Source organism: Poecilia reticulata, chromosome 13 (assembly GCF_904066995.2).
Source record: "Poecilia reticulata chromosome 13, P_reticulata-male-v2, whole genome shotgun sequence".
NCBI lineage: Eukaryota > Metazoa > Chordata > Actinopteri > Cyprinodontiformes > Poeciliidae > Poecilia > Poecilia reticulata.
Genome location: NC_088842.1, coordinates 5,702,180 through 5,728,078, shown reverse-complemented (window position 1 = coordinate 5,728,078; position 25,899 = coordinate 5,702,180). Strand labels below are relative to the sequence as shown.

The window sequence follows — 25,899 nt, the reverse complement described above, 5'->3', positions numbered from 1 at the left end:
TTTACCTCTTAAATCAGACTTTTATTAGTTATACTCATCCCACAGACATGGTGAACAAACCATGTGAAACTTTAGCGTATAAGTTCGGCAGCTCTACGACACTTGTTCAGCTGATCGCATCTGAATGTCTCCGATCTGAACCAGAAAAAAAACAATACAGAGAAAAGGTCATTTAAAATTGTGCAAAGCAGGACAAAAATGACAGAAAAAAAAAACTGCTTCAAAGAAAAATAAACAACCTGCACATGAGGAGGAGCGCTTAGGACGTATACGACAGCATTAGCGACATCTATTGCTTCCAGAGCCTGGGGGAAAAAAAACAAATAGTTTAGTCGTTTCAGCTCCCCAGAAGTGTAACAAAAGAATCCCACTCGAAGGTAGCTGTCGTACTTTATAATAGGAGTAAACCGAAGCGGCTTTCTCTGCGTTTTGGCTGTAGAGGCGCAGAGCGAACTCCGTCTCCACTAAACCCGGAGAGATGCACTGCAGAGAGAAACGGCGTTGAGCACCACACAGTACACGGCGTGTTCACCGAATCCCTGCCTGGAGGGTCGGACGGGGGCGGGCCGGGGCGGGGTGAGTGGGTTTACAGAGCGTGTGACAGTTTGTGGTTAAACTGATGAATCTGCTTTGGTTTTAATGATGCACTCCCGACACAATGAGTATAAATCATGGCTTTAAAATTCCCACAGAGAGCGACGGGTCCTTTACTGTGGCTCTGATGTGGGTCTTGGCATCTCGCAGCTCTTGCCTCAGGCCCTCGGTCAGGGCGGTCACAGCATACTTGGTTCCCGTGTAGAAATGGATATCAGCGTTGGGAAGAACACGGTGTCCGCACATGCTGCAACAGAAGATGGAAGCTTATAAGAGGCCAGCGTCATTTCAAACAGACAGGAATGGCAGGGCAGCTTTTTATGTGTAACGCATAAGGTCAGGGTCTTATTTTGGAAAATATTCTTGTTTGTCTTATTTTTCCTCCCCCGAGTGTCAGGGTTTTTGAAGCAAAAATAATCCAAGTTCCATTGGGGTTGGTACATTATTTATTTATTTTAATTTGAACTGAATTCTGAATTTAATATCTTTGGATTGAAGAATTATACAGATTGTCCGAAATTCTAAGAAATAATCTTAAAAGTGTGGTGTGCATTTTTAGTCAATAAGAAACACTACTTGCGATCAGAAGTCACCTAATTACTAGGCACTTTTTTCCATTTCCTATACTGATACCGATATCTGACCCATACATGTACTGAATAATAAATTTATTTGTTAGCTCTACACCAGTACAGCACACTTAAATACATAAACAGCTTCACAAGTCGGGTCAAACATGTAAAGACAACACAACTTTAATTTGTTCAGTCAGTGTAACCAGGAGTATAACTGTCAATGTAAAATAACTAATGAAGAACCTGGAACTGTCAAAACTGACAAACTTCAAACATGTAAAAAAAATAAAATAAACAGCAACAAAACTTCTTTCAAATGGTTCAAAAGTGCAATTAGATATTCTAAATATGATGTAAAATAAATAAGAAAGCATGATGTCGCTCAGAGCGTGAAGCAAAGAAGTAGACTGAACAGATCTTGTCACCAATATCGAATGTTTTTCAATATCAGGGCCGATACAAGTATTAGTATCGGATCGGTGCATCTCTACTAATTAATAACTTAAATTGTGAATAATTTGATCTTGGTATAAATCCAGTGGTCCACAAATCTCGCTTATAGAGAAGTTGCAAGAAGAAAACCGTTTCTGAAAATGTGAAAGGGAGAAAAGACTCAACAGTGAAGCCGTCTACAGGAAGAGATGCATCAGACTTCACTTCTAGAAGAAGCTAAAGGTCTCCAGTGTTTGACAAAAAAATGCTGCAAGATCGTCTGTTGGTTTAGCAGCTTCAGAGTAAGTGAAGTAAAAAACCCCACAAAGAACGCTTAATATAAATTATGCCCAGGCTGTTTAGATTCCTTATTTTAAATTATTTTGAAAACACGTCGATTCTCCTAATCAGCCACTGCTTTGCATTGGTTCAGTTCGATTCAGTTCATTTTATTGCAAACCAGTCGTTTCAATTCCCTAACAAACATTCCACAAAAGGCCCAGTAAGATACAGATAAGTTTATTGACGCATGTATCCATTTTGCAAGATTATTATTATTACTGTCATTATTAACTAAAAGCTTACCTGTTTAAGTTGATGATGTGTCCGTCGTCAATTTTCCTTTCCTTCATTGACTGGTACGCTTCACGTGTGCAGATGCTCAGTGCTACAATGTTAACCTGTGAAATCGTGAAAAAAAAAAGAAAGAAAAGAAAAAGAATTTTAAAAACTCACAACTTTTTAAAACAGCAGCCAAACTTCCCTCCGATCCAGGTGGATCAGAACCATCCTTACGTCCAGCATGTTCTTCCAGGCGCTGGTTTTGCCGCTTAGCAGAGGCTCAGGGTGAGCCAGGCCAGCGTTGTTGATGCAAACGTCTACGCCATTGTGCTGCGCCTTGATGGCCGCGAACATGGACTGGATCTCGTCCACGTTGGTCAGGTCGCATTTGAACGGGATCAGCACGCCGCCGTAACCGGCACTCTGACACTCCGCAGCCAGGCTCTGAAAGTAAAAAAATAAATAAATAAAAAATCATCACTTTAAATGTTTTACTGCAATAAAACTTCTTTATTTCAGTCACTTCACCGGTGCATTTAAAAGAACTTCAAAGGCGTGCCGTCAGAGGTCAGCTAAATTCAATAAAATGTATGCAAGTTTCTCTGGCAGGCTCGTCATACAACATATATACAATAACTTTTGATCTTAGGTGCTTCCTATGCAAAAAACCCCAAAAAACTTAGGGGTGCACCGATTGCAGTTTTCTAGCCGATCACCAGTCATTGATCTTTAAAAAACCTGACTTGGAGATTCTGATTTTGGCCGTTAAAGATTTTATTGTCTGAAATAAATCTAAAATCAAAGTCAAATCTGATCAAAATCAAATAAACTTTTATTTGTAAAGTACATTTCAGGAAATATGCTTTACATATTTATGTGATGTGTTTTTACGTCACAAAAATACACGGTCATAGAACACACAGTCAACAACTGAAGCCTTACATTTTGCCATCATTACACATCAAATTGTTGATTCTTGCTACATATTGCAAGAAAGTCACTGAGTTGGCAGCATTGGGCTCACTGCTGTTATCTGCAAACATGCAGCCATGACCTGGTGGGCTGGTCTGCCAGTCAAACCTCAGCAGTTGATTTTTAGATCTTTGGATCATATTTGCTTCCCATGTAAGCATAGACCGATCACCGTTCTCCCAAAATGAACAAAATCAGGGGAATGGGAAGGATTTATTGGTGCACCCATAAAAAAAAAACAAAAAGCAGTGGAAATGCTGTTTTGCATGTTTTCAAAGACGAAAACTGGCTTTATAAAATCTCGAATTGTGTTGAAAAGAATGTTAAGGCACGTGAACCACACAGTCCTTGAGACAGTAAGAAGTTTTTTTTTAACTCTTACTGTAGTCACTTTTTTGCACAACTACTTTTTACTTCAACTTGATTAATATTATTTTTAAGAGATGCTACTCTTACGTGAGTGAAACTTTTTCATGTACAGGTCAAGTTTCAACAGCGTAAAACTATTTCTATTTTGAACAGTCAGACTGTCCTTCAGTGGTGAAACGAGTGTTTAGTAGGGGAACGCACGCCGATTGCAGTTTTCTGGCTGATCACCGATCCTGATAAAAGGCTGATCTGCCACGTCCAATTTTAGTTAATACATGATTTTTTTTCCAAGTAACTGACAATGTGACATAGTGAGAGAGTCATCATCGATGACCTGAAATTAAGAAAATATGGGCTGATTTATCTTTTCTCTAGAGCACAGTTAGACACTGGTAGCCTTAAGAATCACGGCCATATTTTGTACAACACAAAAAGCTACTAAAAACTTGTTCAGTTGAGATACGGATACTTCATTTTTATTTGCCCCCTAATAGAATGTAGCCCTTTCAGGGGGCAAATAACAGGGCTACATTATTTGCCCCCTATAATGATTCTCATCAGAAACCACAACAGCCCAGATTTATTATGTTTTCCTTTGTTTTCAAAATAGCAAATATTGAAAAAAGCCATATGAAATCAGCTCCAGGGTTTTTACCTACAGGGTCTAATTAAACTAAGTTCGCACAGCCAGCTACAGGCTCTTCTTTTTATTGTGCAGGAACAGATTTGAGAAGAACTGAAGATGAATACGGTCACAAGAAAGTCTTGTGATGAAGCTCATGCCAAATTTTAATCCTTAATTTAAAAGGATCTCTGTGTAAACAGTTCACAGCTGAGTTTTAAGTGCTTGAAAGAAGGCGATGAGTGTCAAATTCTAATTAGATTAATAGCTTATGAAAGAGTTATTTAAATGTGTCTTTAATTTATGAAAACAGGAAAATATATAGAAATTACTTATTAAATATAGAATTAAATTATATGGGTTTCTATTACATGCATGAATTTCATTTTAAAAACTGTACATAATTATGTCATGATTTAATAAAGTTTTACTTACACACATTTAATGAAGTTATATAATGAAACTGTTAGCTTCACCCATCAAACTCAGGAGGCGGGATTAGGAATGCTTAAATTCTTATTTCCACTCAAAGTGTAGAAATAACTTCAATAATTTTTTATAAATTATTTGCTACAAATTCTGGCTGAGCAACTCCAGCCTTTATGTTTCTGTTTTGGTCTGAAATATCTCTAACAGGTTTACAAGAGAGCTCACTGTGAACCTGCATGGAGGAAGCTGCCACAGACTTCAGGCAGGATCAGTGTTAGCTAAAACCGGCTAACATTCATAAACGTATTTGTTTATTATAGTATTGAAGTTATTTCTGTACTTCCCGGTGAAGCCATTGACTTCAAAGTCATAGCAAATGTGGAAGAAATTCTCTTGACTTCCTGTTTGAAGTAGCCAATGAGACGTCTGGCTTCCCTAATCCCGCCCACTGAGTTTGATGGATGAAGTTGACCCAGGAACATGGAATATTTTATAAAATCATGAAATAATTAAATCTTGTTTTTTTTTTTTTTACATAGAAAATATTTTAATTGAGACACATGTACTGGCTATCGACATGTATTGATGATTTTGATGACGGCACTCGTCAAAATGCAATGTTTGTCACTGATTTCTCAATTGTCAACTGTATGTTGTTTTGATGACTTTATTTTTTTATGATGTGAAGCACTTTGAACTACCTTGTTGCTGAATTAGCACTGTAGCTGCTACCTGCTATTCAAAAAGCGTTGCTTGTTTGATCGCTTCATATAATAAATTATTTCCATGATTATTTACAGTTTTAAAAAATAAATACCACATGTAAATCATTATTCCACAAGTAATTTACTTATTGGAACTTGGCACTCTTCACTCTCCATACCCACAGACCATTAGTTTTTATTGGACCGCTGGAGGAAGTTGGGGATTTCTACTTAATTTGTGATCCACTTGACATGCTCACTCTTCACCTTATGTAAGATGGTTAGCGCTGAACAGTGTTACAATAAAGTTGAACTTGAAACAAACCTTTATTTTCTCTACGTCCCTTGCGCAGCCCACCACCTTCATGCCGAACCGGACCAGCTCCTTAGCTGTAGCCGCTCCAATCCCGACCGAAGCTCCGGTCACCAGAGCCACTCTGCCCTTCCAGCGGTCCATCACTGCTTCTCACCCGAACGTTCTTCAGCTAAAAAAGGCGACCATAAAGCATGTGACAGGGCAGCAGAGCGACCAGCGAGTTTCTATAGTTACAAACCCGTGAACGCAGCACGCTCTTGGTGACGCAATACGTTATCTTGTGTGGCGCATAAAGACAAAACACAAGGAACGGTTGCGAATTGTATGGAGGCCAGTTTCTGCCACTGTCATGAAAAAAATACATATATAAAAAAGTAAGAAATGTGCTGGCTATGTATGTTGTACCAACATACATAAATATGATATTTATGTCATACTCGCTGATAATTCTGACTGCTATTCTGTACCATTACATCATGAAACAGTTTCTCATAATTAAAATAAACAATTTATTTTCTTAAGTACAACATTGACAAATTACAGTGGAACCCCAGTACTCTTAGGGATCAGGGAACACAAACACAGTGCATAGCAAAAATCCCAGGATACATATGACCCCTTTAAACTGATTGGTTTATTTAATAAAAAAATTTAAAAAAATTAAAAAACACCAATCATACCTTAACATGCCTTAATATGCACAGTGAAAACCATTGTGTCTGGTCCAGATAACATTGTTAATGTTGTTTGCTAACACTCCTTACCAAACATCTGGGTCACATAAATTAAAATTACTTTCTGTCCTGGTTTCCATTTTGTGTTTTTGATTTGAAACTAAAAGGGAAATATCATCATCATCAACAACAACTTTATTCATAAAGCGCTTTAACACAAGCCACAGCTGAAATAAGGTACTGAATACCAGTAACAAATAACAAAGATAAAATAAAGCATAAATATATTTATGATTGCATGATGTGTGCATCTTAGCGCTGGACTGAAATTTAAATTTTTTAAATTTATTTGGCGTTGTCAATGCACTGTAAGTAACATTTCTGTAAATGCCCCAGAATTAGCCAAATTGATATTTTTCACCTGTTTTCCCTGGACGGTGAAAATGCATCAGTGAGTTTGTTGAAATTCAGTCTATAATTTTATTGGGTAAAATAAGGTGTGTGCACAGGAGAGGCTTTATGTGGCGCAATCAGGACAACGAAAACAACTCTGTTTTTCTCTTTCTCTTGCAAAGTTCTAGAAGATGTTTGTATATGAAGCTGAATTTTTAAGTTTACTTTAATCTGAGCATCTGCTGAGTCTTTTTGACAGTTTATTTCTTCACTCTGACTTGGAAAGGTGAAACTACTTGAATACCTCTCCTCGGGCTGCCACCTTATCGTGGTGGAGGGGTTTGAGTGTCCCAATGATCCTAGGAACTATGCTGTCTGGGGTTTTATGCCCTTGGTAGGGTCACCCAAGGCAGACAGGTCCTAGGTCAGGAACCAGACAAAGTGCAGCCCGAAGACCCCTTATGATGTACAACAACCTTGGATCTAGCGTTCCCTCGCCCGGACACGGGGCACGATGGCGAGCAGCTGGTGGCCGGGCTTTTACCCACGGAGCCCGGCTGGGCTCAGCCCGAAGAGGACACGTGGGTCCCCCTTCCAATGGGCTCACCACCTGTCGGAGGGGCCAAAGGGGTGCAGTGTGTAACGGGCGGCAGCTGAGGGAGGGGACCTGGCGGTCTGATTCTCAGCTGCAGAAGCTGGCTCTTGGTACGTGGAACGTCACCTCTCTGGTGGGGAAGGAACCGGAGCTAGTGTGCGAGGCTGAGAGGTTCCGGCTAGAAATAGTCAGCCTCACCTCGACACATGGCTCTGGTTCTGGAACCAGTCTCCTTGAGAGGGGCTGGACGTACTTCCACTCTGGAGTTGCCCACGGTGAGAGGCGCCGGGCAGGAGTGGGCATACTTGCTGCCCCCCATTTTGGCGCCTGTACGTTGGGGTTTACCCCGGTGAATGAGAGGGTAGCCTCCCTCTGCCTTCGGGTGGGGGGACGAGTTCTGACTGTTGTCTGTGCTTACTGGCTGAACAACAGTTCAGATTACCCACCCTTTTTGGAGTCCTTAGAGGGGGTACTGGAGAGGGCCCCTCCTGGGGACTCCCTTGTTCTACTGGGGGACTTCAACGCTCACGTGGGCAATGACAGTGAGACCTGGAGGGGCGTGGATGGGAGGAACGGCCCCCCCGATCTGAACTCGAGTGGTGTTCTGTTGTTGGACTTCTGTGCTCGTCACGGATTGTCCATCACGAACACCATGTTCAAACATAAGGGTGTCCATATGTGCACTTGGCACCAGGACAACCTAGGCCGCAGTTCGATGATCGATTTTGTCATCGGATCTGCGGCCGTATGTCTTGGACACTCGGGTGAAGAGAGGTGCGGAGCTGTCCACTACCTGGTGGTGAGTTGGCTCCGGCGGACGGGAAGGAAGCCGGTAAGTCCTGGCAGGCCCAAACTTGTAGTGAGGGTCTGCTGGGAATGTCTGGCGGAGTACCCTGTGAGACGGAGCTCACAGTACCCTGTGAGCTCCTGTTCCGGCAGAACTTGGAACACGTTCGAACACGTTCCGGGGGAGGTTGGGGAACATTGAGTCTGAGTGGACTATGTTCCATGCCTCCATTACCGAGGCGGCTTATCGGAGTTGCGGCCGCAAGGTTGTTGGTGCCTGTCGTGGCGGCAACCCTCGAACCTGTTGGTGGACACCTTCGTTGAGGGATGCTGTCAAGCTGAAGAAGGGAGTCCTATCGGGCCTTTTTGGCTTGTGGGACTCCAGAAGCAGCTGATGGGTACCGGCGGGCGAAGCGGCATGCGGCTCGGGTGGTCGCTGAGGCAAAAACTTGGGCGTGGGAGGAGTTTGGAGAGGCCATGGAGAAAGACTTCTGTATGGCTTCGAGACGATTCTGGTCCGCCACCCGGCGCCTCAGGAAGGGGAAGCAGTGCAGCACCAACACTGTTTATAGTGGGGATGGTGTGCTGCTGACCTCAACTCGGGACGTTGTGGGCTGGTGGGCGGAATACTTCGAAGACCTCCTCAATCCCACAAACATGCCTTCTGTTGAGGAAGCTGAGCCTGGGGACTCTGGGTTGGGCCCTCCAGTCTCTGGGGACAAGGTTGCCGAGGTGGTCAAAAAGCTCCTCGGTGACAGGGCCCCGGGGGTGGATGAGATCCGCCCGGAGTTCCTTTAGGCTCTGGATGTTGTAGGGTTGTGTTGGCTCACGCGACTCCGCAATATCGCATGGACATTGGGGGCAGTTCCCCTGGATTGGCAGACTGGGGTGGTGGTCCCCCTGTTTAAAAAGGGGGACCGGAGGGTGTGCTCCAATTACAGGGGTTCACACTCTTAAGCCTCCCTGGTAAGGTCTATTCAGGGGTCTTGGAGAGGAGGGTTCGTCGGATAGTCAAACCTCGGATTCAGGAAGAGCAGTGTGGTTTTCGTCCTGGTCGTGGAACACTGGACCGGCTCTACACCCTCAGCAGGGTCCTGGAGGGTCCATGGGAATTCGCCCAACCAGTCTACATGTGTTTAGTGGACTTGGAGAAGGCCTTCGACCGTGTCTTTCAGGGGCCCTGTGGGGGGTTCTCCGGGAGTATGGGGTACCGGGCCCTTTGATACGGGCTGTCAAGTCCCTGTATGACCAGTGTCAGAGTTTGGTCCGCATTGCCGGCAGTAAGTCGGGCTCGTTTCCGGTGAGAGTTGGACTCCGCCAAGGCTGCCCTTTGTCACCGATTCTGTTCATTACCTTCATGGACAGAGTTTCTAGGCGCAGACGAGGTGTTGAGGTGATCCGTTTTGGTGGCCTTAGGATCGCATCTCTGCTTTTTGCAGATGATGTGGTCCTGTTGGCTTCATCAGATCGTGATCTGCAGCTCTCACTGGAGCGGTTCGCGGCCGAGTGTGAAGCGGACGGGATGAGGCTCAGTGCCTCCAAATCCGAGGTCATGGTCTTGAGCCGGAAAAGGGTAGAATGCCTTTTCTGGTTCAGGGGGGGTTATCCTGCCTCAAGTGGAGGAGTTTAAGTATCTGGGGATCTTGTTCACGAATGAGGGAAGAAGGGAGCGGGAGATCGACAGGTGGATTGGGGCAGCATCTGCCGGAAAGCGGGCGCTGTACCGGTCCGTCGTGGTGAAAAGAGAGCTGAGTCAAAAAGCGAAGCTCTAGATTTACCGGTCGATCTACATTCCCACCCTCATCTATGGTCATGACCAAAAGAATGAGATCACGGATACAAGCGGCTAAAATGGGTTTTCTCCGCAGGGTGGCTGGGCTCTCCCTTAGAGATAGGGTGAGAAGCTCGGTCATCCGGGAGGGACTCAGAGTAGAGCCGCTGCTCCTCCATGTCGAGAGGAGCCAGTTGAGGTGGCTCGGGCATCTGGTCAGGATGCCTCCTGGACGCCTCCCTGGTGAGGTGTTCCGGGCACGTCCCACCGGGAGGAGGCCTCGGGGAAGACCCAGGACATGCTGGAGGGACTATGTCTCTCGGCTGGCCTGGGAACGCCTTGGGATTCCCCTGGAGGAGCTGGAAGAAGTGGCTGGGGAGAGGAAAGTCTGGGCCTCCCTTCTGAAGCTGCTTGCCCCCGCGACCCGACCCCGGATAAGCGGAAGAAAATGGATGGATGGATACTTGATTAGTTTCCCAAAAAGTTGTGACACTACTAAGCCTCTATAGATAAGACTGAAGAATTTGCTTTATTCACTCTCAGTTTTGCTAATTCAGATAATACCTAAATATCCAGTAATTCTATATATATATATATATATATATATATATATACATTTATATATATATATATATATATATATATAAATTCCCTTCTCACCCTCCGCGGGTGGTCTGTTTCATCCTCTGAGCTCGGGTCCTCTACCAGAGGTCTGGGAGCTTGAGGGTTCTGCGCAGTATCTTGGCTGTGCCTAGAACTGCACATTTCTGGACTGAGATGTCTGATGTTGTTCCTGGGATCTGTTTGAGCCACTGCTCCAGTTTGGGGGTGACTGCCCCGAGGGCCCTGATGACCACAGGCACCACCTTGGTCTTCACCTTCCAGGTCTTTTCCAGTTCCTCCCTGAGGCCCTGGTATTTCTCTAAATTCTCATGCTCCTTTTTCCTGATGTTGTAGTCACTTGGTATTGCTACATCCACCACAACGGCTTTCCTCTGTTCTTTATCCACCACCACAATGTCCGGTTGGTTCGCCATTACCATCTTGTCTGTCTGGATCTGGAAGTCCCACAGGATCTTAGCTCGGTCATTCTCCACCACTTTTGGGGGTGTTCCCCACTTTGATCTCGGGGCTTCCAGTCCATATTTTGCACAGATGTTCCTGTACACTATGCCCACCGCTTGGTTATGTCGTTCCATGTACGCTTTCCCTGCCAGCATCTTGCACCCTGCTATTATGTGCTGGACTGTCTCAGGGGCCTCCTTGCACAACCTACACCTTGGGTCTTGTCTGGTGTGGTAGATCTGAACCTTTATTGCTCTGGTGTTTAGGGCCTGTTCCTGGGCGGCCAGGATGAGTGCCTCTGTGCTGTCCTTGAGTCCAGCTTTCTCCAGCCATTGGTAGGTTTTCCTGACATCAGCCACTTCAGTTATTTGTTGGTGGACATCCCATGTAGGGGTTTGTCCTCCCATGATGGTACTTCCAGCACCTTGTCTTCTGTTCCCCATTGCCTGAGACATTCGCTGATGGAACGATGTCGTTCCATCGTTCCAACGGACGATGGAACGACATCGTCCGTTGAGGCTTTGTCCTTGATGTATTTATGGATCTTGGATGTTTCATCCTGGACAGTGGCTCTCACACTCACCAGTCCTCTGCCTCCTTCCTTACGGCTCGTGTACAGTCTCAGGGTGCTGGATTTGGGGTGGAACCCTCCATGCATGGTTAGTAGCTTCCTAGTCTTAACATCCGTGGCCTTCATCTCTTCCATTGGCCAGTTAATTATTCCGGCAGGGTATCTGATTACTGGTAAGGCATAGCTGTTTATTGCACGGATCTTGTTCTTGCCATTGAGCTGGCTTCTCAGGACTTGCCTTATTCGTTGGAGGTATTTGGCTGTGGCTCCTTTCCTTGTGACCTCATCGAGGTTGCCATTTGCTTGTGGTATTCCCAGGTACTTGTAGCTGTGCTCTATGTCTGCTATTGTTCCTTCTGGGAGTGAGACCCCTTCTGTGTGGGCGACCTTCCCTCTCTTTATAACCATCCGACCACACTTCTCTAGTCCGAATGACATCCCAATGTCAGTGCTGTAGATCCTGGTGGTGTGGATCAGTGAGTCGATGTCTTGCTCGCTCTTGGCGTACAGCTTGATGTCATCCATGTAGAGGAGGTGACTGATCGTGGCCCCATTCTTGAGTCGGTATCCGTAGCCAGTCTTGTTGATGATTTGGCTGAGAGGGTTCAGGCCTATGCAGAACAGCAGTGGGGACAGAGCATCTCCTTGGTATATGCCACATTTGATGGACACTTGTGCAAGTGGTTTGCAGTTGGCTTCAAGGGTGGTTTTCCACAGCCCCATCGAGTTTGCAATGAAGGCTCTTAGAGTCCTATTGATGTTGTACATCTCTAAGCATTCAATGATCCAAGTGTGTGGCATTGAGTCATAGGCTTTCTTGTAATCAATCCAAGCGGTACACAGGTTGGTGTGTCGGGTTTTGCAGTCTCGGGCGACTGTGTGGTCTACAAGGAGTTGGTGTTTGGCTCCTCTGCTATTTATGCCTATGCCCTTCTGTGCCTTGCTCATGTATTTATCCATGTGCCCGCTTATCTTAGCTGCTATGATGCCTGACATGAGCTTCCATGTTGTAGAGAGACAGGTTATTGGCCGATAGTTGGATGGGACTGAACCCTTCGAGGGTTCCTTCTGAAGACTGAAGATATATATATATATACATATATATATATATATATATATATATATATACTCATCCAAAAAGTTATAAAAAAAGAATAACTTTTTGGATGAGTTTGCAAACGTCTGGACGGACATTCTACTTTTCATAATTTCCTGGCAGAAGGAAGATTGCATGATTCCTTGAATCATTGTATTATTCAAAGAAATTAGACATTGGCCTTAAATAATAAAGAGACATCAATATTATTACATGTGGAAAATAGTGACTTAAAAAGCTTTCTGTCTCTATCAACCTTTATCCACAAAATTATTTGGATAATTCTTCTCATAAACTCAGAATTTCCAGTTTTACTTTTGCAGTTTAAAGTTGAACATTTGACAGATATTATCTCTGTGGTTTATTGCCATGGCTTTTCATGGACAGTGGGTAGACATACTGTACTCGCTCCAGGACGCATTGGTTGGATTAGGCACCATCCACCCACTAACTGCTCAATAAAAATAGTTTGAGGGTGGATTCTGACATCCAACCTCGATCTCCATCTGCCCCTATCTGACCGTGGCCTCATCCACGGTCCTCATCCTGAAGCATAGACATAATATAAGAATAGACGCTTCATGGACTGCTCTCGCCTATTGTCACTGACGAGAGTTAGGGCGGCCATCTTATAGCGGTCGACCGCTCCACTCAGCGTTATATGTTTGTCAGGCACAATGACGTATCAGCGCATTTAATCAATTTTAACAAGCTTTTTTGTTACTGAAAACCTTTTACAAACAGCTATCAAAGCTACATTTATAAACAATTGTATTTAAAATTATTTTTTAATTGCATTAATACATAGTTCAGTATATTTAAATATGCTTAGTGGGGAAAACAATAGAATAGGAATAGAATATTCTGATATTGATATATGATGAGCATTTTACAAACCACACAGCCGTTCATAATTTATTTAATAAATTATTTTGTAATATCAATACATATTTATATAAATATACAAACACAAATAATGATTAATAATGACAAAAATAAATAATACTGAATAATATATTAGATACATGTTTATATGTATATACATATAAACATGTATAGCCTAATATATATATTTTATTATGAAGTTCTAGCTTCAGCAGCTGAGATCGAGTCCAAAATCCCATGCCAGATTCATCCGTGCTGCAGTGAATCCGTCTCTCTTTAAAGATATTTCTCACTTATTCCTCACATAGTGTCTTTAGGAAACCTTCAAAACAAAAACGGAAGATTTGGGAGCTATCTTACTTTTGACAGTGAAAGAATTACATATAAATAATAGCTTTTACCACCTGTGTAAACTTTGCTGGTCAATGTTATAACAAGTAATATAAGTTACATTGTTTAATTTCTAATGTAGGCTCTTGTGTCAGATAATCTAAGTCAATGTTAGAGAATATTTTTTTAGATTTACGGAATCTTGGTTAGCCTTCATAGCGGGGCTGAACCGCGGTATTACACCAAGCACTATAGCTAATATTAGCTGGTATCCCGTTGGTGGACATAAATACAGTAAATATTCTAATCACAACATATACACAATAATATGTACATCTTACTTGTGAAATGCTATCTGTCAAGCCCTGACATCAGTAGTCCATTGATCCGAACAACAATATCCCTCAGTGCTGAGGCATCTTCTGTTGTTTTGGTTGAGCAAAGTAGGAGGGACGACCGCTCCAAGATGGCCGCCGTATTTCCTGAGCCGGATCAGCCAATGCGGGGTCTACTCTTTTGTTATGTCTATGTCTGCTAAACACATAACGCTGAGTGGAGTGGTGGACCGCTCCAAGATGGCCGCCCTAAATCTCGTCAGCGACAATAGGAGAGAGCGGTCCATGAGACGTCTATTCTTATATAATGTCTATGGGGTCTACTCTTATGTCTATGATCCTGAAACTGGCTGTGGTCAGGAGGGGCACATTGTAAAAATGTGTCCCGGCCGGGCCAGCTCTGTCGAGTGCAGCAAAGCAGCAGCCTGCTGTTGCTGAGCAGGTGGAGGCCCCGCCTAGTGAAAAACCTGCGGTAGCAGCGGAGGAATCCGCAGCGGAGGGGGCCGTGGTCGCGGTGGAGGAACCCGCGGTGGTAGCGGAAGAGCCTGCTACAGTAGTAGACGGTGAGGAAACTGTGAAAATGAGTGTATGTGTGAGAATTGATGGAAGCACGGTGTTGTGTGGTGATGGGGTGAATGATGGTGGTGATGGGATGGTGAGGGTGAAAGTGAAGTGGTAGAGAGGGATGGTGTGCAGGGAGAGCAGCAGGTGGAGGTGAGGGGCGATGAGGAGTATTTAGGGTGTGGGGATCAGGGAGGGAAAGGAGAGGTGCAGCAGAGGGATAGTACAGTGTGGAGTTGATTTTTGGAGCTGAAGTGGCAGGAGAGACAGGTGAAGCAGAGGAGGCGTTGGAACTGGAGGCTTCAGCCCCGTTAAAGAGGCGAAGCAAAAGGAGGAATGTGGTGGTTGCTCTGCAGGCCAGTAAACAGGCCAGCAAGCTGGTTGCAGAGAGGAAAGAGCTGTAGGAGAGTAGTGATGCTGAGAGCTGGGTCTCTGATACCAGTGAGGTTTCTATATCTCAAAGTAGCAGTAAACAACCTAGATACCCTGCGGTCTGTTAGAATATTTTTAAGGGAAACTAAAGGGTTGAAAGGAGTAAAAGTTGAAAGCCATTTTTCTAATTTAAAAATCCTTTATTTCTCAGCAAGATATTACATTAGGAACAAGGAAGTTTCAGGTTTTACAGATTTAGAAGTTTTAGACTAAAGAAAATAATGATCAAAGTTAGAAAACAACTCTGAGAAAAATGATGCGCAGTAGTTTTTTAACATCATTTATAGTCTATTTGTATTTTCTTTTTAGCTTCTTACCCAATATGGATTCTTTTAAAATAGCATTTTGTCGAGAAAAGTCGAGCTCATCCCACTTCCCCATGCTGGAGATTTTAGTTTAATAGTAATAATAAATAAAATTACCTTAAAATTAATTACACAGTGACATCAAGACCCAACAATAGAGTCAGACGGTAATAAAATGAATCTGGTTGTGTGTGTTGTTATTGTGTCCTGCAAACTTTGCTTTAATTCTACTTTTTTCTATTTAATCATAAAAAATCAAAGTCAGGCAGAAAGAGAGTCATGAAACAGGAAGAGCTTGTTTCCTGAAGAAAAGAGGAAGTTTCTATCTTGCATCAGGCTAAAAATAGTTCAGACCATTCCTTATTTTAAAGCATTAAAGGTTTTTAAAGAATAGAATCTAAACATTTTGAGAGATTGGATAAAACCCAGAGTAAAATACTTAAAATAATGACTTATAATTATGCCAATAATTAATATCGGTTTAACCAGTGGTTGATGTTGGTTTGATTATAAGAATATTTACACTTACTCTCACACTTGTGGAAGTACTTAAAGGTAAAACAAGAAACTGTAACATGGTATCGGATAATTAGAATAATGGGTATTCTTGGTTTTTGTCAGAAATGTCTGTAAGAACTCACATTATGATTATAATAAGAGTAACTAATAAGTTATGGTTATTATAACATTATAAATGAATGTTAAATCAAAGAAACTAAAAGGTTATAAATGTGATTTTGACATTGAACTTGAAAAGGTGTAAAATGTTGTAACTGTAATTAAAGGTCACTGATGTTGTGTAGGAGGTAGATGGTAGGTGAAAGGTCAGGGGAAAAGGGGAACTGATGGGAGAGCGGAGAAGACAAGGCCTTATTGCTAAACTTCAACTTGCCTAAGAAAAGGTTGGGCAGGAAACAGAGGTAGGAGGAACTGTTGAGCAACTTGGGGACATTAGAACAGACATCAGGTCATGAGGTCTCCAAAGTGATGGATATGAGATCATCTGTCCAAGCAGTCAGCCTATGAGACAGGCACAGCAACAAAGCTAGCCAATGCAAACGCACCAAAAGGTGGATAAACCCTTTATAAGGTGGGTGCAAAAGAGGAATCGTTGGTTGGATCCTTCAGGCAGCTTCGAGCCAAGACGGAGATGGACAAAGAACTCTGCAGCTGAAGAAGAGCCGGGGCCACAGAACCGAAGACTGTTCTGCACATGGGGACCAACCCGTTAGCCCCGCAACATGTGGCTTCAAATCGCACTTCTCTCAACAGCTGGGTTTAGACCCCCAAAGACAAAGACCAAGGCAAAGATGAAGATAAAGACAAAGATAAAGACAAAGGCAAAGAACAAAGGCAAAGAGGAAGAACTGGTGTGTTCCTTCCGTGGGACCAGGAAGATCGTGAGACGAGAAGAAGGGAGCTACAGAGCTGCAAGACAAGAAGCTGAGGACCGCTACGCGCATGAGGAAGTCACCCTGATGCCCGAGACCTGCCGCTCTAAGTCAGTTCTCTTCCTGTACTGGGAACCTCCTGCTGCTGCAACACCTTCTTCATCATCAGCCAGTTCTGGGGTTCAAAATGCCAAACTCTGTCCGTCTCTCTCAAAGTTTCCCTTTTTTAGTTCTCAGTGTCAGCATTAGGGAAAGATAGGCTAGATTATTGATTTTACTTATTGATTATTTCTGCTAGTGAATTAAGCTGTACTGACCCTTGCAAAATTGCCTTACTAATAAATAATTAGCATTTAAGAAATCTAAAGATGTTGTGACATTCATTAATGAGTCACCTTAAAGTTCTTTGATGGTTGTGAATAGCTATGAAGTTTGATTCTGGGAGGAAAAGTAGAAATGTTTTATAGGTTGCTTTTAGCCAAAACTAAAACACCCTTGGGACTCGCCCGAGTCACTAAAACCAACCTGGTTCAGTAACAAGTGCAAGTTGTAATAAAGAGAAAGAGCGACCGTTAACAGGTGTGCTCTGTGAAGCTAGTTGGTTGCAAGCTACTCAATCTGGCTAATTCACAGGGTGAAAAAGGGTGGGACATCTGGAGGGGGAGGTCGTTAGAAACCAGGCTAGTCTTTCTCGACGCCAGCTTAAACAGAGTTTACTCAGTTCTGAACAGGGTAAAATCCCATCAGATTTAGAAAACTCAAATTACCCGTTAGATGGAGAGCTGGCTGCACATCTCCCTCCTCTGAGAAGAGGAAGTAGAGTGAGAGAGAACGGGGGGGAGGTGTTGCGCAACAACAATCTCTGAATCTAAACGGGGCGAGGGAGGCTGGAAAACGAGCTATGATTGTTCAAACCACAAATCAAAAGAAAATTGATGTAATTTATTTACAGGAAACGCACAGTGATAATTTAATAGAGACAGAATGGGGTTATTTAATTTGATAAAACAAATTAAATTAGGTTATTTTAAGCCAAGGCACCTCCAAGAGTGCAGGGGTGGGCTTCCTTTTCTCAAGAGCTTTCACCCCAAACTCAACAGAAGTCGAACATGTCATTCAGGGGAGGTGTCTTTTAGTCAAGACAACATTTGATTATTTTAGGATAGTTTATATTAATATTTATGCTCCTATCACCCATGCAGAGAAAAAGCATTTTTATGAAAAACTTGGGGAAAGGTTGGGTGATCGTGGGTCTGAGGATTATGTTTTTATAGGTGGAGATTTTAATTGTACCGAAAATGAGTTTTTAGACCGTAACCATGCAGAGCCGCATCCAGCAGCCCAACATACTCTGCGGCAGCTGGTCTCGTCACATGGCAGCTGGTGGATGTATGGAGGAGAATGCATGCAGGCTCCAGGAATATACATGGTCCCACATTAAAGAAAATAGAATCTCTTTAGCCCGTCTTGATCGTTTTTATTGTTTTAAACACAATTTTAACGCGTTTAAAATATGCCAGATTTTACCGGTGGCTTTTACAGATCACTCGTTGCTTTTAGGTAGTGTTTTTATCAGAAACATTTTACCTAGAAGCGCTTACTGGCATTTTAACTCAGCCTTAACTTATGATCAGGATTTTAAGGAGATTTTAAGTTTTTTTTGGACTAGTTTTAGACAGAGAAAATCTGATTTTACCAGTCTTAAAACAGTGGTGGGACTATGGAAAAGTACAGATAAAACTGCCAAGTCAACAGCACACTCTGAATGTCACCCGTGACATTACCAGATCTGTCAGAGACCTGGAGATAAACATTGTGGAATTAGAACAACTTAGTGAATCCACAGGAAATCGAGAGCATATTGAAGCTCTCAAATCCAAAAGGCTAACTTTAGCAAACCTGCTGGAAAACAAAGTCCAAGGCGCATTGGTCAGGTCCCGGGTTCAGAACATCACGGAGATGGATGCTCCCTCTAGCTTTTTCTTCAGCTTGGAGAGGAAGCACAGGCAGAGGAAGCTGATCCACTCTTTGCTGTCGGACACAGGGCAGCAACTGAGTGAACCAGGTGAGAGTGTGGAGTTTTACTGTTCTTTATTCCAAAGTGAATACAGAGAGAACGAGGAACTGTTCAGGGAGTTCTGCAATGAACTACTACTACTAGGTCTTTGTGGAGACCAACTCCGAGATGGAGCGCCCTCTGGGGCTTCAAGAACTCCACATAGTCCTCCTCAGCATGCAGGGCCAGAAGTCCCCAGGCGTTGACGGGCTCATGGTCGAGTTCTACAAGGCCTACTGGGACATTCTGGGTAAAGACCTGCTCGACATCTGCAACAAAAGTCTGTCCACCAGTTCACTCCCCTTGTCCTGCCGCAGGGCGGTCATCACCCTGCTGCCCAAAAAGGGTAACTTGCAGGACATCAAGAAGTGGTGCCCTGTGTCCCTCCTCTGCACCGACTACAAGAATCTCTCCAAGGCCCGAGCCACTAGGCTGGGGAAAGCTTTGGAGCAGGTCATCCACCGGGATCAGATCTATTGTGTCCCCAGCAGGTCCATGGTAGATAACATCTACCTAATTCGGGATGTTTTGGAGGTCTCTGGTTCATTGGGTTTACAAACTGGCTTGATTTCATTATGTAGCACCTTAAACCACTCTATGAGGAAAACTAAAATGGTGGGTGCTTGGGTTCGACATCAATCAGGTACACCCTTATGTAGGCAATACCACTGACCTGGTTTGTAACAAATATGACTCAGAGAAACAGAATTTCAGGCAAAATCATTCAGCTTTACTTTATTAACTAAGGTGACAGGGAACCCTCACTGTTAATCACCAGTTGAATGGTAAGCTGTAAACACTCTTTAAGATTTAAGGAAAACAAAAAAAAAACCAACAACATATACTTCTCACATAAGGCAGCACATAAGGCAGACCAACTAAACTATTAATGTGCACAATTCCCTAAGGCCGGGTCACCCCAAGCAATGTCAAAGCCAGAATATCGTCCTGAACCAATAGTCAGTTCTACTCACGACCTCCAAAGTGATGGGTGAAAACGAAAAACAGAAAAAGAAACGTGACCAGGCCTGTGACCAACAAGGAGTAGATGTTTAAATCCCAGAGGGAGGACTAGAAGAAAAAACACAATTTGAGAGCGTTGCAGTTCGGGGAAAACATAGAGAAGACTCTATGAGTACAACCGTCTCCCACAAGGGTTATGCAACAGCCCAGCTTCCTTCATGAGGATGATGCTCAACGTTTTTGGTGACTTGAACTTTTCCAGCCTCCTCTGTTATCTAGACGACCTGTTGGTGTTTGCACCTTCTGAGGATGACTCGTTAAAGAGGCTGGAGATTGTTTTCTGTCGCCTGAGAGCTAACAACTTGAAGCTGGCCCAGAAAAAGTGTCACTTTCTCAGGAGGTCTGTGAGGTTCTTGGGCCATGTTGTGGAGGCTGGTGGTGTTTCTGTCGATCAGGAGAAGGTCAGGGTCATCTCTGGGTTTGACAAAAAGGACCTCATGAAGGAGGATGGCTGTACTCCGTGTCAGAAGAAGGTGAGGTCATTCCTGGGCATGGTGCTATTCTATCAGCACTTTATTCCAGCTTGTTCCCGCATTGCAAAGCCACTTTACGCCCTCACCGCAGGTCAGAAACGTAAAGTGAAGGGCAAAGGGCATGGGAAAGCTGGAACATTTCGTGTTCTAACTCCCCAGGACTGGACTCCAGCTTGTGAGAAAGCGTTTGGAGACCTTAAAGCTGCACTCCTCAACTGTGTGGTGCTGGCACATCCTGATTTTGAGAGGCCATTTATTCTCTCAACCGATGCTTCATTGGATGGGCTCGGTGCTGTTTTGTCGCAGGTCCCGGCTGATGGAGAGATTGCTAGACTTGTTGCTTTTGCCAGCAAGTCTCTCAGTCGCAGTCAGTCCAACTATCCTGCGCACAGGCTCGAGTTCCTAGCCTTAAAGTGGGCTGTGTGTGATAAGTTCAGCCACTGGCTGAAGGGTCATAGGTTTACTGTGTGGACGGATAATAATCCTCTCACATATATCCTGACCAAGCCCAAATTGGATGCCTGTGAACAGCGCTGGGTCTCTAAGCTTGCTCCATACACCTTTGAGATCAGGTATGTTCCAGGGAGACAGAATGTGGTGGCAGATGCCCTGAGCAGAGCCCCTTTTGTGAAGCCCTTGGCTGATCGCCTTCTGTCAGAGCCTTGTCAGGAACTTTTGGAGCATGTCTGTGAGGTTCCTGATCACGCTGTGCAGGACGTTTTCCGTTTGACCTGTCAGCCCCAGTGGACACCTCTTCCTCCTTTGCAGCTGACACCTCCATTACCTGCGACGAGATCTCCTCTCTTTTGACATCTGTCTGCAGTGGAGATACTGATCAGGCTCAGCATGCAGTATCTTTAGCTGATGATCTGGACATGATAATCCCACACACCACAGGTCCATCAACAGCTCTTTGTCTAACTGACCTTGTCTCTCACCAGAAAAACGACCCTGTTGTTTCCAGAGTTGTCCTCTATGTTGAGCGGGGACACCGTCCATCGAGGCGGGAACGCTTTGGTGAAAACCAACTGGCTTTAAAAATTCTGAAGCAGTGGGACAAACTAACATTGACAAAAGGTAAACGATTCCAGTTTGTTGTCCCTGATGCTTTGAAGTCTGTGGTTTTGACTGTTGTCCATGATAATGCGGGTCATCAAGGCCAGCCACGAACACTCTCCTTGGCTCGTCATCGCTTCTTTTGGCATGACATGGAGAGAGATGTGCGAGATTATGTGAGAAAATGTCCCAGGTGTGTCCTCAGTAAAACCCCAGAGCCTGTGGTGAGAGCCCCTCTGGAGAACATCAAGACCACTGCTCCAATGGAGCTGGTGTGCATTGATTTCTGGTCGGCTGAGGACAGCAACAACACGTCTGTGGATGTTTTGGTGATCACTGATCACTTCACAAAGTTAGCACATGCTTTCCCTTGTCAGGATCAAACTGCTAAAAGAGTTGCAAAGAAGCTATGGGATGTGTTTTTCTGTGTTTATGGCTTTCCTCAGCGCATTCACTCGGATCAGGGCGCAAATTTTGAGAGTGAGCTGCTGGCTGAGCTTTTGGAGCTGAGTGGTGTGAGTAAATCACACACCTCGCCCTACCACCCGATGGGTAACGGGACTGCAGAGAGATTCAATCGCACCCTGGGCAACATGTTGAGATCTCTTCCTCCACGTTCAAAGCACAAATGGCCTCAGATGATCCAGTCTCTGGCCTTTGTTTACAATTGCACAGTTCATAAGACCACTGGCTTTGCACCGTTCTATCTGATGTTTGGGAGGATTCCCAGGCTGCCTGTTGACCTTGTTTTTCGGAACGTTCTTCATGACGATGTCATTTGTGACTACCACTCTTACGTCAAATCACCGATTGAAGATCTGCGTGCTGCTATGCTAATGGCTGAGAAGAGCACCAGTACAGAGCAGAAACACCAATGTGACCAGTACAACAAGAGAGCCAAGGGTCACCCTCTGTCAGTTGGAGATCAGGTTCTGGTGGCGAACAAGGGAGCCAGAGGAAAGCGGAAGCTTTCTGATAAATGGGAGCCTGTGATGTACACAGTGGTTGCATCCAAACCTGCTCTCTACATTTATCGAATCAGAGACCGTCATGGCAATGAGCGTGTGGTGCATCGCAATCTCCTGCTTGATATGAACTTCTTACCTGTGGGAATGACCATGGATAGCGATGTGAACCGCCATGCTGACAGTGTGGTTAGAGTCCCTTCGGTTTCTGATCTACATGGAACAGAATGTTTTAGTGAGGCTCCTAGTGCTGTTCCTGCTGAGCCTACCCTACCTGACTCCCTGTCCTGCAGTGATGGGGAGGACCGTACTGCTTCATGGGTTCAGGATGTGTCCTCAGCTCCATCAGTTGGAAATAGTGACCTGCCTCATGACTCTGAAAACTCCTCTATGGACACTGGAGTGCTGGCGACTGCTGGTTCCTTACCTCATCTTCCTGATGATGTTGGCTCTGTTCATCCTCCAGACAGTGTGGGAGGGAATGTTGTTCGCCGCCTAACTTCACGCTTTGGGAGGGTTATTAAACCAGTTTGTCGCCTGATAGAGTCCATGGCTGTCATTGAGGCATTTTATGATAAAGATAATGTTCAGCCTGTTATTGATGTGTGAGTCTCCAAGTTCTTGTTGTATAATTCCTGCCATTGTCTAGGATTGTCTTTTCCTTTGTTTGCCTAAGCTTCAGTACCATCTATATGTTTATTCTGTATAGGGGGGTGTAAAAGGCACCTCTTATTGTCCATGGGATACCGTGAGATTTCACTAGTTGTTGAGCGATCTCTAGTCTCCTGACCTTATTTTAGGGTAGCTGTTATGCTGATGTGTTACACTGTTGCAGGAAAGAAAACTATTTTGTACTGGTACTGAGGCTCTTTTAACTGTTTTTCATTTTGTGTAATTCTAGGGGGGTGAATGTAACCTGGTTGTAATTCTCTTTTATTATAATTACACAAAATGTCTTCTTTTGGTTATTTGTCTTGTTCCTTATCTTACTGAAACACCTCTGCCATTGTTTTAACCGTGTTACTTTAAGATCGGAAGCCCCTCCCTTTTATTTCTTCTTCTGTGGTATTGTCTTTAAATTGTTTGCGCCCCTTAGCCCCTCCCCTTTTGACATGTTGTCCTGCGGGAGAGGTGTGTGCTTTTCATTTTTCCATCTAAATACATTCAGTTTATTTATAGATCTATTAAGTTAATTTTTGTTATATACTTTTGTTTTGTGTAGGTCTTGGAGTGGACAGCCTATAACACGGTTGTTTTGTCTGTATTTTCGTCAGGTATGTTGTACAAAAATGTTTATTTAGTTTTTTTTGCAAGTTGTGTGAGGTGTTGCCCTTTTGACATGTTGTCCTGCGGGAGAGGACTTGGAGCGGGCAGCCTATAACACGGTTGTTTTGTCTGTATTTTCGTCAGAAATAAACCGAGAATCATCCGCTTGAAAAAAACTGTGTCACGGTCCATTCACTCAAAAACCAGCACAACGCAGAAAAGTATCCGGTTACACTAGCAAGCTAAATACTCTGGTAGCACAGACAAGCTACCAGATTCTGAAATATCTTATTGGTCAAAAGACATTTGATTATTGGTCAAAATGCAGTGATATAAATTGACTGGTAATTGAACTGGTTCTACCTCTTTCTAAAACCAAAGTAGAAAACAGCTCATAAAATAGAACTCGGCAGTTTTAAACTCAATACAGCAGTTTGACCAACAAAAATAAAATCTAAAAAACAAGTTTTGTTCTTTTTGAACATCTCTACATCAGTGCAACAGTTTGATCTACAAAATAAATAAAAATGATATTTTTCACGTCTAACAGACCTTTAGCTCCTTACTTAACTCAGTCTCACTTTCCAACATGAGCCATAAAAACACTGAGGCAAAAAGCCTAAATGTTTTTTTTTCCTGGAATTTTCAGCCGGAAACATTTAACTGAAATATCTACAGATATGTGTTTCTGTCTCTGTCTCCCTCTGACTCTCTGCAGCCTGATGTTGGATTCATGGATTTACAACAGACACTACAGTAATGTACAGTGTCAGAATGTGAACTAAAGATTAAAAAGTATGTTTTTATCATACAGAATGAGAATTTAAACAACTTAATTTTCAGATGTATACATTATTATACATCTCAACTCTATTTACTGTGTAGCAAAAATTTTCACAAATTCATTTTTAAACCTCTCCTCAAGCACTTTTTTATCGTCTCCTAACCATTAACCTTACAGTGTGGAAATAATGAAAAAAATATTGAAACGTTGAAAGAAATCAACCTGACATCAGTCTTCATCTGTTCTCTTTTCTGGGTTTATTGAAATTAATATAATTTTTATATCTTCACACTCTGAAACTCCACCTGGCTCTCCTATGTCTTCCCTGACCTGCTCCTCTCATAATAAAATAGTTTAGTTTATTTAAAAATTTAAAACAGTTAATACATATTTCAATAAGCTATGAAGACCTCACCAGACCTTCCTCACCTTTCTTCATCATTCTAGCTCTGTTCTCCTAAATATCTAAATAATATAATATAATATAATATAAATACATATTAAGCGGTCAGTATGATCAGGTGTTGCTCACTTTAAATAATAAAAAGGCTCATTTCGCTGCTGTTTCAGTCTCATTCTAAATCATTGTGACTAGACTACCTAACTTTTAAACAGAAGTAAAATTTTGAACATGTGACGATCCCAGAATTAAAACCGCTTAACCAAAAAGATTTAGTTCTATATATAAAAGTAAACTGACAAGATGTTATAAACGAGCGATATTCATGACAAAATTCCTAACAGACAGTTTACCTCATTCAAACGGAGTTTCTCTGACTCCGTCTGCTGCTGCCTTTACTCTGAGCCCTTCAGAGGGGGGAAGGGAGGGAGGGGGCGGGGGCGGAAGCGCTCTGCTGAATGCGCTGTTGTGCGCCTTCAAAATAAAAGCAAGCGAGTGGAAGATTTTAAAATTCTTCGCAACTGCGGTGAAATTTTGGGGGGGTGGGGGTTGACGAATGTGACTGTCTCCAATATTGGGGGGGACATGTCCACCCCGTCCCCCCGCTTCCTACGCCTATGCTGATAAGAGTCTTTCTTTGATCCTAAAATAGACTCTGGAGCCACGTCTCTCTTTGAGAGGTGAATTTGAACTTCAGCAGGTGAAGTTGCCTCATTACGCTGCAGACAGGGGATTTCTCAACACAGATTCGACCGCAGAAGGGCGCGCTCAGACTGGCAGGAAGTTACACGAAATAAAGCGTGATGAAATCTTAAAGGACGAGATGGTGAACAAATAAAAAAAACTATGGTGATTAATAATAATAATAATAATAATAATAATAATAATAATAATAATAATAATAATAATAATAATAATAATAATAAACAATGTAACCAAATGTGTGTCAAGGTGGAAGCAGAAGTGAAAGATCAAAATGCTGAAATATTTTTGTTGTTGCAAACAACAAAAATGTGTTCATTTTTCAAGATCATAAAATTACAAGCTAATTTATTTTGAAAGAGCACAATTAAAAGTAAAGTAAGTTTGTAAATAAACATTGTTTTTTTTTA

The 25,899-nt window shown here is 43.2% G+C and overlaps 1 protein-coding gene across 2 annotated transcripts; it reads right to left on the bottom strand.

Annotated features, from left to right (window-relative positions):
* On the bottom strand, positions 1-25,221 carry LOC103474142 (dehydrogenase/reductase SDR family member 11-like). 2 transcript variants are annotated; one of them, XM_008424906.2, is made up of 8 exons: positions 25,141-25,221; positions 5,584-5,743; positions 2,397-2,606; positions 2,187-2,281; positions 712-841; positions 391-483; positions 240-305; positions 1-135 (listed from the first exon to the last, which is right to left on the bottom strand). In XM_008424906.2, exons 2-8 carry the CDS (start codon positions 5,713-5,715, stop codon positions 94-96), a joined length of 768 nt encoding a protein of 255 aa, XP_008423128.1. In that variant the 5' UTR covers positions 5,716-5,743; positions 25,141-25,221; the 3' UTR covers positions 1-93. The 2 variants fall into 2 exon arrangements, with proteins under 2 accessions (XP_008423128.1, XP_081470504.1); XM_081614378.1 differs by lacking the exon at positions 25,141-25,221 and having other exon boundaries at positions 5,584-5,906.
* Between the last annotated feature and the right edge of the window lie 678 nt (positions 25,222-25,899).